Source organism: Leuciscus leuciscus, assembly GCF_965113295.1.
Source record: "Leuciscus leuciscus genome assembly, chromosome: 7".
Taxonomy (NCBI): domain Eukaryota; kingdom Metazoa; phylum Chordata; class Actinopteri; order Cypriniformes; family Leuciscidae; genus Leuciscus; species Leuciscus leuciscus.
Window position 1 is genome coordinate 45,772,258 of NC_138731.1, and position 11,605 is coordinate 45,783,862.

The window sequence follows — 11,605 nt, forward strand, 5'->3', positions numbered from 1 at the left end:
GAGCGAGTGAGTGATTGAGTGTGTGATTGAGTGAGTGAGTGAGTGAGTGAGTGAGTGAGTCAGTGAGTGAGTGAGTGAGTGTGATTGAGTGAGTCAGTGAGTGAGTGTGTGAGTGAGTCAGTAAGTGTGTGAGTCATTGAGTGAGTGAGTGGGAGTCAGTGAGTGTGATTGAGTGAGTCAGTGAGTGAGTCAGTGAGTCAGTGAGTGAGTGAGTGAGTGAGTGAGTGAGTGAGTGAGTGAGTGAGTGTGGTTGAGTGAGTGTGTGAGAGTGAGTGAGTGTGAGTGAGTGTGTGAGTGAGTGTGTGAGTGAGTGTGTGAGTGAGTGTGTGAGTGAGTGTGTGAGTGAGTGTGTGAGTGAGTGTGTGAGTGAGTGTGAGTGTGATTGTGAGTGTGTGTGTGTGTGTGAGTGAGTCAGTGAGTGAGTCAGTGAGTGTGTGAGTGAGTGTGTGAGTCATTGAGTGAGTGAGTGAGTGTGTGAGTGTGATTGAGTGAGTGAGTGTGTGGTTGAGTGAGTCAGTGAGTGAGTCAGTAAGTGTGTGAGTGAGTGTGTGAGTCATTGAGTGAGTGAGTGAGTGTGTGAGTCAGTGTGTGAGTGTGATTGAGTGAGTGAGTGTGTGGTTGAGTGAGTCAGTGAGTGAGTCAGTAAGTGTGTGAGTCATTGATTGAGTGAGTCATTGATTGAGTGAGTCATTGATTGAGTGAGTCATTGAGTGTGTGAGTCAGTGAGTGAGTGTGGTTGAGTGAGTGAGTGTGTGAGTGAGTGAGTGAGTCAGTAAGTGAGTGAGTCATTGAGTGAGTGAGTCAGTGAGTGATTGAGTGTGTGAGTGTGATTGAGTGAGTGAGTGTGTGAGTGAGTCAGTAAGTGAGTGAGTCATTGAGTGAGTGAGTCATTGAGTGTGTGAGTGAGTGAGTGTGTGAGTGAGTCATTGAGTGAGTGAGTCATTGAGTGTGTGAGTCAGTGAGTGTGTGTCAGTGAGTGTGTGAGTCAGTGAGTGTGAGTGTGATTGAGTGAGTGTGAGTCAGTGAGAGAGTGAGTCAGTGAGTGTGATTCAGTGAGTGAGTGTGTGTGAGTGTGATTGAGTGAGTCAGTGAGTGAGAGTCAGTGAGTGAGTGTGTGAGTCAGTGAGTGTGTGAGTCAGTGTGTGTGTGTGTGTGTGTGTGTGTGTGTGTGTGTGTGTGTGTGTGTGTGTGTGTGTGTCTTCACACTGCTGCTGCTCTGTCTCTGTTATTAACTCTCACTGGCCGTCACTCGACTCTCTTCCAGATCCATTATCTAATGATCCTCTCTGCAAACTGGGCTTATCTAAAGGACGCCAGTCTCACACACGCGTATCAGGACATCAAACTGAAGGAGGAGCGCGAGCTACAGGACATCCAGGCGCGCTCCAAAGAGTGTGTGAACTCCTACTCCTGAGGACACACACACACACACTCACTCTCTCACTCTCTCACACACACACACACACACACTGAAGGAGGAGCGCGAACTACAGGACATCCAGGCGCGCTCCAAGGATTGTGTGAACTCCTACTCCTGAGGACTCACACACACACACTCACTAACACACACTAATGCATCTGCTGCTTTCCTGTCCACTAACGCCGACTACACACACACACACCCGTCTCTGTTTATCTTCTGTTTCTGTTCGGTTCCTCTCGAAGCCCTTTGAGATCCAGCGACTGCTGGTTGAAGTTTGAAATGTTGCACTATTGGAAACACGGTGGAAACGCAAATCAGATTCTGATCGTAACAAGATGTGATTGAAAACATGAATATAAGTGAAGTGCAAGCATTCATTTCCCATGATTCCTGGTAGGACGTTTTCTCTTATGCAATTGCATTACATACATGATGCAAAATTTGACAAAGATTCATTATTTTTGGAAACTTTTAAATTTAAAATCCAATTTTGTGCAAAAATGTCTTGATCGTTGCACATGTTTTGAGTGCACTGCATTGTGGGATACTGTCTGTTACCACTGTATGCTCTGCGTTTGGATTAATGATGATGACCACTGAAACATTCACACTACCTCAAATATACCACTATTATTATTTAGCTCAAAACTTAAGTTCATAATTCTGCGTGAAATTACTGTGCAAAATGCATTCCTTCAGAATCCCAGAATTCATTTTGTATTGGCCGAGTGACATTACAGAACTGAACCTGCTATATGATGAATAGAAGTATAATGTTTATACTGTCCCCAGAAGAACCGCAGGAATGGATGAATAATGAAAACATGACAAATTAAAGAAATGATATTTTACATGTAATGTAACACGTAAAGCGTTTATATCTAATGCGTTAGAAAGGTATTCAAAATGCACATTTTATATATTTAAAATGCATTATATTTGTAATTACATCTGAAATTGATGTAAATTGAAGTTTTAGTGCATTATACTTTCTAAAGGTGTGTTCAGTGAATATATGAGCATTATAATGAGATGCATAATTAATGCATTCAAAACACCTTATAATGCATTACATATAAAGGCTTTATTTTTATTGTAATTCTCATTTTCAGTGGTGATTCTCATTACTATTGGAATGCAAATTATTATTATTTTTAACAGAAAATCTTGCCATGATTGTCTAAATACTTTTTTTGTATGAACACGATGATATTTGGAGGGTTGGTTTGATTTTGCCCAATTTTATTTGTAAAATAAAACCACAGATTTTCTAATTTTCCATTTAGTTTTTTTGTTAATAGTGCATTTGAACCTCGTCGTGAATATGAACTCTTGACCAGCAACTTTTTTTTTTTTTGGGAGGATAAAACTAAAGTAACAAATTATGCAATTGTAAAAACCGACAAAGCTCTTTTCCGCAGTTTTATTGATACAGCATTTGACACATAAAGCGAGCCGGTGGTCATTATATTGACGTGTTGTAGGCAGCATTTGCCAGATTTTAATGTCATAATGTGCTTTCCTTTCTTTTTTAGTTTTAGTCCATGTAATGTTTATTGCTGTTCATTTGATTCATATATGAATTCTGTATAATATCGCTTTTTAACCATTATTCTTAGGGGATTCCCTTAGTTTGTACTTAAACTGCTATTTTGAATTTTAAAAAATAAAAAAGGCAAAAAATAGATAAATTACAAAGTGCAAATATATAATGCATCACCCTCTTTTATAAGCCTCAAGTTTTGACTTGCCCAGAAGGTTTTCATGTATGATGTATATCTGTGTTTTTAATGCTTTAATCACTGGTAATATTCAGTGACGCTGTACGTTAAGGTGGACTGTGAATATTAACAACTGTCCAGAACTGATGATTTGATGTCGGCGACACTGAACATGTTCAGCCCTTCAAACACGCTGTTGGATTTTATACAAAAATAAATAAAATATAATAAAAGACTTCCTGGATCTCAACGAGCCTTCTTTCAAATCAGCCAAAGAGTGTCATTACAACTACCTTTATTTCTCCAGCGCTTTATACAGTACATATCGCTTCAAAGCACTTAATGATGCAAACGTCATCAAATATGAGAATAATTCATATTCTGCTGTAAATAGTCATTATTCAGTTCAAGTTTTAACTTTAAACATTTCACATTTATTCAGTCTCTCATTAAAAACAACATTCCCAAAGAATCATGTCTATATATCCATCAAATCCACTGAACACGAGACGATCCAGCAGTGAAACGAGGCGAACCGCTTGATGTTCTTCACCAGAAGTCGTCGTCCGGCTCTTCGTGTGACGTCACGCCGACACTGAGGAACACAGAGAAGGTTTGTAATGAAGAACTTCTGCTGAACAGTAAAGACACACACTGAGACCTCACCTGTGCTCGATGTTCTCGGACTGAACGACACACACTGAGACCTCACCTGTGCTCGTTGTTCTCGGGTTTAACAGTAAAGACACACACACAGACCTCACCTGTGCTCGTTGTTCTCGGGTTTAACAGTAAAGACACACACACAGACCTCACCTGTGCTCGATGTTCTCGGGTTTAACAGTAAAGACACACACACAGACCTCACCTGTGCTCGATGTTCTCGGGTTTAACAGTAAAGACACACACAGACCTCACCTGTGCTCGATGTTCTCGGGTTTAACAGTAAAGACACACACAGACCTCACCTGTGCTCGTTGTTCTCGGGTTTAACAGTAAAGACACACACACAGACCTCACCTGTGCTCGTTGTTCTCGGGTTTAACAGTAAAGACACACACACAGACCTCACCTGTGCTCGATGTTCTCGGGTTTAACAGTAAAGACACACACACAGACCTCACCTGTGCTCGATGTTCTCGGGTTTAACAGTAAAGACACACACACAGACCTCACCTGTGCTCGTTGTTCTCGGGTTTAACAGTAAAGACACACACACAGACCTCACCTGTGCTCGATGTTCTCGGGTTTAACAGTAAAGACACACACACAGACCTCACCTGTGCTCGTTGTTCTCGGGTTTAACAGTAAAGACACACACACAGACCTCACCTGTGCTCGATGTTCTCGGGTTTAACAGTAAAGACACACACACAGACCTCACCTGTGCTCGTTGTTCTCGGGTTTAACAGTAAAGACACACACACAGACCTCACCTGTGCTCGATGTTCTCGGGTTTAACAGTAAAGACACACACACAGACCTCACCTGTGCTCGATGTTCTCGGGTTTAACAGTAAAGACACACACACAGACCTCACCTGTGCTCGTTGTTCTCGGGTTTAACAGTAAAGACACACATACAGACCTCACCTGTGCTCGTTGTTCTCGGGTTTAACAGTAAAGACACACACACAGACCTCACCTGTGCTCGTTGTTCTCGGGTTTAACAGTAAAGACACACATTGAGACCTCACCTGTGCTCGTTGTTCTCGGGTTTAACAGTAAAGACACACACATTGAGACCTCACCTGTGCTCGTTGTTCTCGGGTTTAACAGTAAAGACACACACACAGACCTCACCTGTGCTCGATGTTCTCGGGTTTAACAGTAAAGACACACACATTGAGACCTCACCTGTGCTCGATGTTCTCGGGTTTAACAGTAAAGACACACACACAGACCTCACCTGTGCTCGATGTTCTCGGGTTTAACAGTAAAGACACACACATTGAGACCTCACCTGTGCTCGTTGTTCTCGGGTTTAACAGTAAAGACACACACACAGACCTCACCTGTGCTCGTTGTTCTCGGGTTTAACAGTAAAGACACACATTGAGACCTCACCTGTGCTCGTTGTTCTCGGGTTTAACAGTAAAGACACACACATTGAGACCTCACCTGTGCTCGTTGTTCTCGGGTTTAACAGTAAAGACACACACACAGACCTCACCTGTGCTCGATGTTCTCGGGTTTAACAGTAAAGACACACACATTGAGACCTCACCTGTGCTCGATGTTCTCGGGTTTAACAGTAAAGACACACACACAGACCTCACCTGTGCTCGATGTTCTCGGGTTTAACAGTAAAGACACACACATTGAGACCTCACCTGTGCTCGTTGTTCTCGGGTTTAACAGTAAAGACACACACATTGAGACCTCACCTGTGCTCGTTGTTCTCGGGTTTAACAGTAAAGACACACACATTGAGACCTCACCTGTGCTCGTTGTTCTCGGGTTTAACAGTAAAGACACACACATTGAGACCTCACCTGTGCTCGTTGTTCTCGGGTTTAACAGTAAAGACACACACACAGACCTCACCTGTGCTCGTTGTTCTCGGGTTTAACAGTAAAGACACACACATTGAGACCTCACCTGTGCTCGTTGTTCTCGGGTTTAACAGTAAAGACACACACTGAGACCTCACCTGTGCTCGATGTTCTCGGGTTTAACAGTAAAGACACACACATTGAGACCTCACCTGTGCTCGTTGTTCTCGGGTTTAACAGTAAAGACACACACATTGAGACCTCACCTGTGCTCGTTGTTCTCGGGTTTAACAGTAAAGACACACACACAGACCTCACCTGTGCTCGTTGTTCTCGGGTTTAACAGTAAAGACACACACATTGAGACCTCACCTGTGCTCGTTGTTCTCGGGTTTAACAGTAAAGACACACACACAGACCTCACCTGTGCTCGTTGTTGTCGGACAGGAGAACATCCTCTTGACTCTGCTGTTCTGATGCCTCTTTCTTTGGACTCTGAAAGTTCATTAAAAGAATCACAGAGTCAAACATATCTCACATTAAAAGTGTGCTTTAAGACGAGCCATGTGTACATTCATAAGTCGACACCATGGCTGAGTGTTTTCTATGGAAGTAAAAAATAATGGCAAATGTTTTTGAGACAAAAAAGCTTGAATTGCACTAATTATAAAAAATATGCATTGCATTAACAGTGCTTGCATTTTAATACATTTAATTTTTAGTTAATTTTTAAACATATTTTCATTATTAAAAATTCAATAATCCATATTCACCTTTTAGATTTCACTTCCAAAATGTTAATTCTGTTTAAAAATAAAACGTATAATATTTGACAGTCACAAATTCAGTGGTTCAATTCGACAGAAAATTCAACATTTGACATCCGGGAACTGTCGGAATATCAATAGATTGCAGATTCATAATCTCTATCTGCTACTATGAGCATCTGAAGAGAATGACTTACAGTCGTAAATAGACTTTCAACCATGTTGAATTTCAGCCCATAAAAATGCAAGCCCTAAAAATTCAATGCAGTAAAATGCAAACTGCAAAATGCAATTTCTTTCAATTAGCGCAATTCAACAAGTTTTTTTGTTTCAAAAACATTTGGCATTATTTTACTTGCATAACTTTCTCCTTAAAACTGCAGTGAACCAAAGACAGTCTCAAACACACGCTTTGAAATCGCTGGTGTTTCTGACGTCACAAAGTGGAGGCGGGGCTCATTTGCATATTCATAGAACCACGCATACTAAATGAGACAAGGGTGTCGAGTTACATTCAAGATATATTATGAAGAATGTTTAAAGGGATAGTTCACTTTGAAATTAATTTTTGGTATGTTTTAGCTTACCTCAAGGGCATCCAAGATGTAGGTGTCTTTTTTTCCGCAGTAGTTTCAATTTTGATATTTTTAGGTCAAACCGTTCTTGTCTGTCAGTCATATAATGCAGGTCTATATTGGAACGAAACCGTAGCCAAGGCGACATCTAGTGTATATATCTATACCCGCCCGCGCCCTCAGATCACTTGGACATGGCTGTGTTCAAGAGGTAAAAACGATATAAATACTGTTTGTTTTCTCACACAAACCGCTCGTTTCGTGTCTTAGGCCATCAATGTGTACTTACGATGGGGAATTGTTTCATTTGGACGACGGGGAATTGTTTTAATTTGGACTCTGTGCATGTGTTTTGAGACCGTGACCATCGACCTGCATTATATGACTGACAGACAAGAACGGTTTGACCTAAAAATATCAAAATTGAAACTACTGCGGAAAAAAAGACACCTACATCTTGGATGCCCTTGAGGTAAGCTAAAACATACCAAAATTTAATTTCAAAGTGAACTATCCCTTTAAGGAAAAAACACGTAAGTCATTTTGGTGATCAAAGATGAGTCATAAGGGATAACATGATGGACTACAGGGGGCTTTAAAGACTTCTTGCATTACAGTAGAGAATCTGTGTGTGAAACAGCCTCACAGTCTGGATGTAAGTGTCTTCATGCACCTGGTCCTGCGGTTTGTCCTGCATAAGCATCATCATGTACTTCTGAAGCGGATTGGCCTGATCAGCTCCTCCTCCAATCGCTGAGGTCGCTGATGTCACGTGACCTTCTCTCTCGTCCTCTGCTTGTTTCTCGTTTTGATCCTCCTGAAAGTAGATCAGAACTGAAATCATACCGTCAAAGTAAAAACAGCCACAATGCTTTAAACCCTCATCCTTCCCTCGCATGTCGTAACACATCTTTCCCTCGCGGCTCAAAACGACCCGAAGCACTAAAATTACACTTACTTTTTTTTTTTTCTCCATAAAGCATTTTTTATTTCATTTTGATAATATTTTTTCTAATCCATTTTTTTGGGGAGATTTTTATTTACCTTTAAATTACTAGATTTGATCAATAAATAATAAATAAATAGTAATTTAAGCACATTCCTCACAATCTTTCAACTTAAATTCAAAATAACTCACAATTTCATGCATAACCCTTTTAATTCAGCTCTAAATATCTTACATTGGGAGTCTTTGCAGATCTCTTGTGGAAAAATAATGATATAAGATGATATTTCATGACTCTTGATGGGCTTATAGCTCTATTATGGAGCAAATGAGCTGTTCCGCTGGGTCCTAAAGTCAGTTTACTTCAGTGTGCATTCAGATACACATACATTGTAAAATAATTTTTAGTCAGAATTTTGAGCATTTTTATATTTTTCTAATGTGAACTGAAGCATTCCTCGCATTTCATTCATTCCTAAGGGGGTCAAATTGACCAGTGAGGGAAGGATTTGTTTCTTTTTTTAAATTTCAGCCACAAAACTCCTCGAATACATTCAATTTTTGGTGTGTGTATTAATGGTTTAAGTGCGACAAAAGTTCTGAGGTCTCGGACCCTCTGATGAACACTCAATTTTTTAAGAAAAAGAAAGAAAGAAAGAGTCTGGGGTGAAAACGACCCGAGGGAAGGATGAGTAAGATGACAGAAACATCACCATCTCCTGCTTGAGTCTCTCCATCTCTCTCTCCTCTCTCTCCTGCGCCTCCTCTCTCTCCCTCCGTCTCTTCTCCTCTTTTCTCTTCCTCTCCTCCTCCCAGCTCTCCTCTTCCTCTCGCCGGTCTTTCGTTACGGCTGATGATGATGATGATGATTGTACATCTGAAAAACACCACACTAGTTTATATACAGTGATTTCAAAACTCAAAGAGGAAGAGAGACTGAAGATCCGTCTCACCCTGATGATCCTGATGATCCTGATGATCCTGGAGCTTCTGGAGGAAACACTCCTGATCTGCGGACACAACTGAACACACACACACGAACATTGTTGTATTTGTTGTAATTTGATATTGTGAAGATGTTTAGCAGATAAAATGCCAGAACGGCTCCAACCATATTCACTACTGGTCAAAAGTTTGGGGTCGGTAAGATTTTTTGTCTCTTCTGCTCAGCAAGGCTGCATTTATTTTATCAAAAATACAGTAAAAACAGTGAAATATTATTCCAGTGTAAATCAGCTGTTTTCTATGTGAATATATAGTAAAGTGTAATTTATTCATGTGATCAAAGCTGAATTTTCAGCATCATTACTCCAGTCTTCAGTGTCACATGATCCTTCACAAATCACTCTAATATGAGGATTTGATGCTCAAGACACATTTATGATTATCATCGGTGTTGAAAACAGTTACGCTGCTTCAGATTTATGTGGAAATCCGTCATACATTTAATTTTTCAGGATTCTTTGATGAATAAAAATAATTAATTTGAAATAGAATCTTTTATAACATCATAAATGTCTTTACTGTGACTTTTGATCAATTTAATGCATTCTTGATGAATAAAAGTATGAATTTCTTTAGAAAAATCTTCCTGATCCCAATCTTTTGAACATTAGTGTATCTTCACTACAGAAATCTCCATGATTCTATAGGCCTGGGAAACTAAAGTCCCTGATATTCCCAGAATCCTGATGAATTCTCACGTTGAACTGGGTCGGTGAGATCGTGAAGCGTGATCTTCTCCGGTTGAGGAGACGACTCTTGGGATGAACTGGATATGATTTCCTGCAGTTTGGGTGGACTGTGAAATCAAAACGAATAGAATTATAATATGATTCAGATATAGAGCTACATTTCAATGCACTTATTATGTGTCCATTAGTTTTCATAAAGATCACATCATTAGACACTGAGATATTCCATAAAAAATCAACAACTGTCCCTTTTGATTTGATGGTGTCTTTAAGCATGTGTGTGGCGTGTCTTTAAGCATGTGTGTGGCGTGTTCGTGTGTGTTGGCGTGTCCTTAAGCGTTTGTGGTGTGTTGTTGGCGTGTGTGTGGCGTGTCTTCAAGCGTGTATTTTGGAGTGTCTTTAAGCGTGTGTGGCGTGTGTGTTGGCGTGTCTTTAAGCGTGTGTGTGGTGTGTGAGGCGTGTGAGTGGCGTGTGCACCTGTGGCTGTGGCATGTGTGAGGCGTGTGTGGCGTGTCTTTAAGCGTGTGTGTGGTGTGTGAGGCGTGTGAGTGGCGTGTGCACCTGTGGCTGTGGCATGTGTGAGGCGTGTGTGGCGTGTGTGTTGGCGTGTCTTTAAGCGTGTGTGTTGCGTGTCTTTAAGCGTGTGTTGCGTGTCTTTAAGCGTGTTGCGTGTCTTTAAGCGTGTGTTGCGTGTCTTTAAGCGTGTGTTGGTGTGTCTTTAAGCGTGTGTTGCGTGTCTTTAAGCGTGTGTTGCGTGTCTTTAAGCGTGTGTTGGCGTGTCTTTAAGCATGTGTGTTGCGTGTCTTTAAGCATGTGTGTTGCGTGTCTTTAAGCGTGTGTTGCGTGTCTTTAAGCGTGTCTTTAAGCGTGTGTGTTGCGTGTCTTTAAGCGTGTGTGTTGGCGTGTCTTTAAGCGTGTGTGTTGGCGTGTCTTTAAGCGTGTGTGTTGCGTGTCTTTAAGCGTGTGTGTTGCGTGTCTTTAAGCGTGTGTGGTGGCGTGTCTTTAAGCGTGTGTGTTGCGTGTCTTTAAGCGTGTGTGTTGGCGTGTCTTTAAGCGTGTGTTGCGTGTCTTTAAGCGTGTGTTGCGTGTCTTTAAGCGTGTGTTGCGTGTCTTTAAGCGTGTGTTGGCGTGTCTTTAAGCGTGTGTTGGCGTGTCTTTAAGCATGTGTGTTGCGTGTCTTTAAGCATGTGTGTTGCGTGTCTTTAAGCGTGTGTTGCGTGTCTTTAAGCGTGTCTTTAAGCGTGTGTGTTGCGTGTCTTTAAGCGTGTGTGTTGGCGTGTCTTTAAGCGTGTGTGTTGGCGTGTCTTTAAGCGTGTGTGTTGCGTGTCTTTAAGCGTGTGTGTTGCGTGTCTTTAAGCGTGTGTGGTGGCGTGTCTTTAAGCGTGTGTGTTGGCGTGTCTTTAAGCGTGTGTGTTGCGTGTCTTTAAGCGTGTGTGTTGGTGTGTCTTTAAGCGTGTGTGTTGGCGTGTCTTTAAGCGTGTGTGTTGCGTGTCTTTAAGCGTGTGTGTTGCGTGTCTTTAAGCGTGTGTGTTGGCGTGTCTTTAAGCGTGTGTGTTGGCGTGTCTTTAAGCGTGTGTGTTGCGTGTCTTTAAGCGTGTGTGTTGCGTGTCTTTAAGCGTGTGTGTTGCGTGTCTTTATGCGTGTGTGTTGCGTGTCTTTAAGCGTGTGTGTTGGCGTGTCTTTAAGCATGTGTGTTGGCGTGTCTTTAAGCGTGTGTGTTGCGTGTCTTTAAGCGTGTGTGTTGCGTGTCTTTAAGCGTGTGTGTTGGCGTGTCTTTAAGCGTGTGTGTTGCGTGTCTTTAAGCGTGTGTGTTGCGTGTCTTTAAGCATGTGTGTTGGCGTGTCTTTAAGCGTGTGTGTTGCGTGTCTTTAAGCGTGTGTGTTGCGTGTCTTTAAGCGTGTGTGTTGGCGTGTCTTTAAGCGTGTGTGTTGCGTGTCTTTAAGCGTGTGTGTTGGTGTGTCTTTAAGCGTGTGTGTTGGCGTGTC

The 11,605-nt window shown here is 41.7% G+C and overlaps 2 protein-coding genes across 7 annotated transcripts in view; one reads left to right on the forward strand and one right to left on the reverse strand.

Annotated features, from left to right (window-relative positions):
- The window catches only part of gpm6bb (glycoprotein M6Bb), a 50,549-nt gene extending 47,169 nt beyond the window's left edge, over positions 1 to 3,380 (forward strand). For both annotated transcript variants that reach the window (XM_082174808.1, XM_082174807.1), the window contains exon 7: positions 1,265 to 3,380. In XM_082174808.1, the coding sequence (XP_082030934.1) occupies positions 1,265 to 1,414 (150 nt within the window). In that variant the 3' untranslated portion in view covers positions 1,415 to 3,380. The remainder of the gene's footprint in view (positions 1 to 1,264) is intronic.
- Positions 3,381 to 3,422: 42 nt separating this feature from the next.
- ofd1 (OFD1 centriole and centriolar satellite protein) overlaps positions 3,423 to 11,605 on the reverse strand; it is a 45,073-nt gene continuing 36,890 nt past the window's right edge. For 4 of the 5 annotated variants that reach the window (XM_082174644.1, XM_082174645.1, XM_082174647.1 and 1 more), the window contains exons 17-22: positions 9,630 to 9,727; positions 8,880 to 8,948; positions 8,640 to 8,803; positions 7,627 to 7,797; positions 6,063 to 6,133; positions 3,423 to 3,739 (exon numbers count right to left, since the gene is read on the reverse strand). In XM_082174644.1, coding sequence (XP_082030770.1) covers positions 3,694 to 3,739; positions 6,063 to 6,133; positions 7,627 to 7,797; positions 8,640 to 8,803; positions 8,880 to 8,948; positions 9,630 to 9,727 — 619 coding nt within the window. In that variant the 3' untranslated portion in view covers positions 3,423 to 3,693. The remainder of the gene's footprint in view (positions 3,740 to 6,062; positions 6,134 to 7,626; positions 7,798 to 8,639; positions 8,804 to 8,879; positions 8,949 to 9,629; positions 9,728 to 11,605) is intronic. The other variant, XM_082174646.1, reaches the window with a different exon arrangement.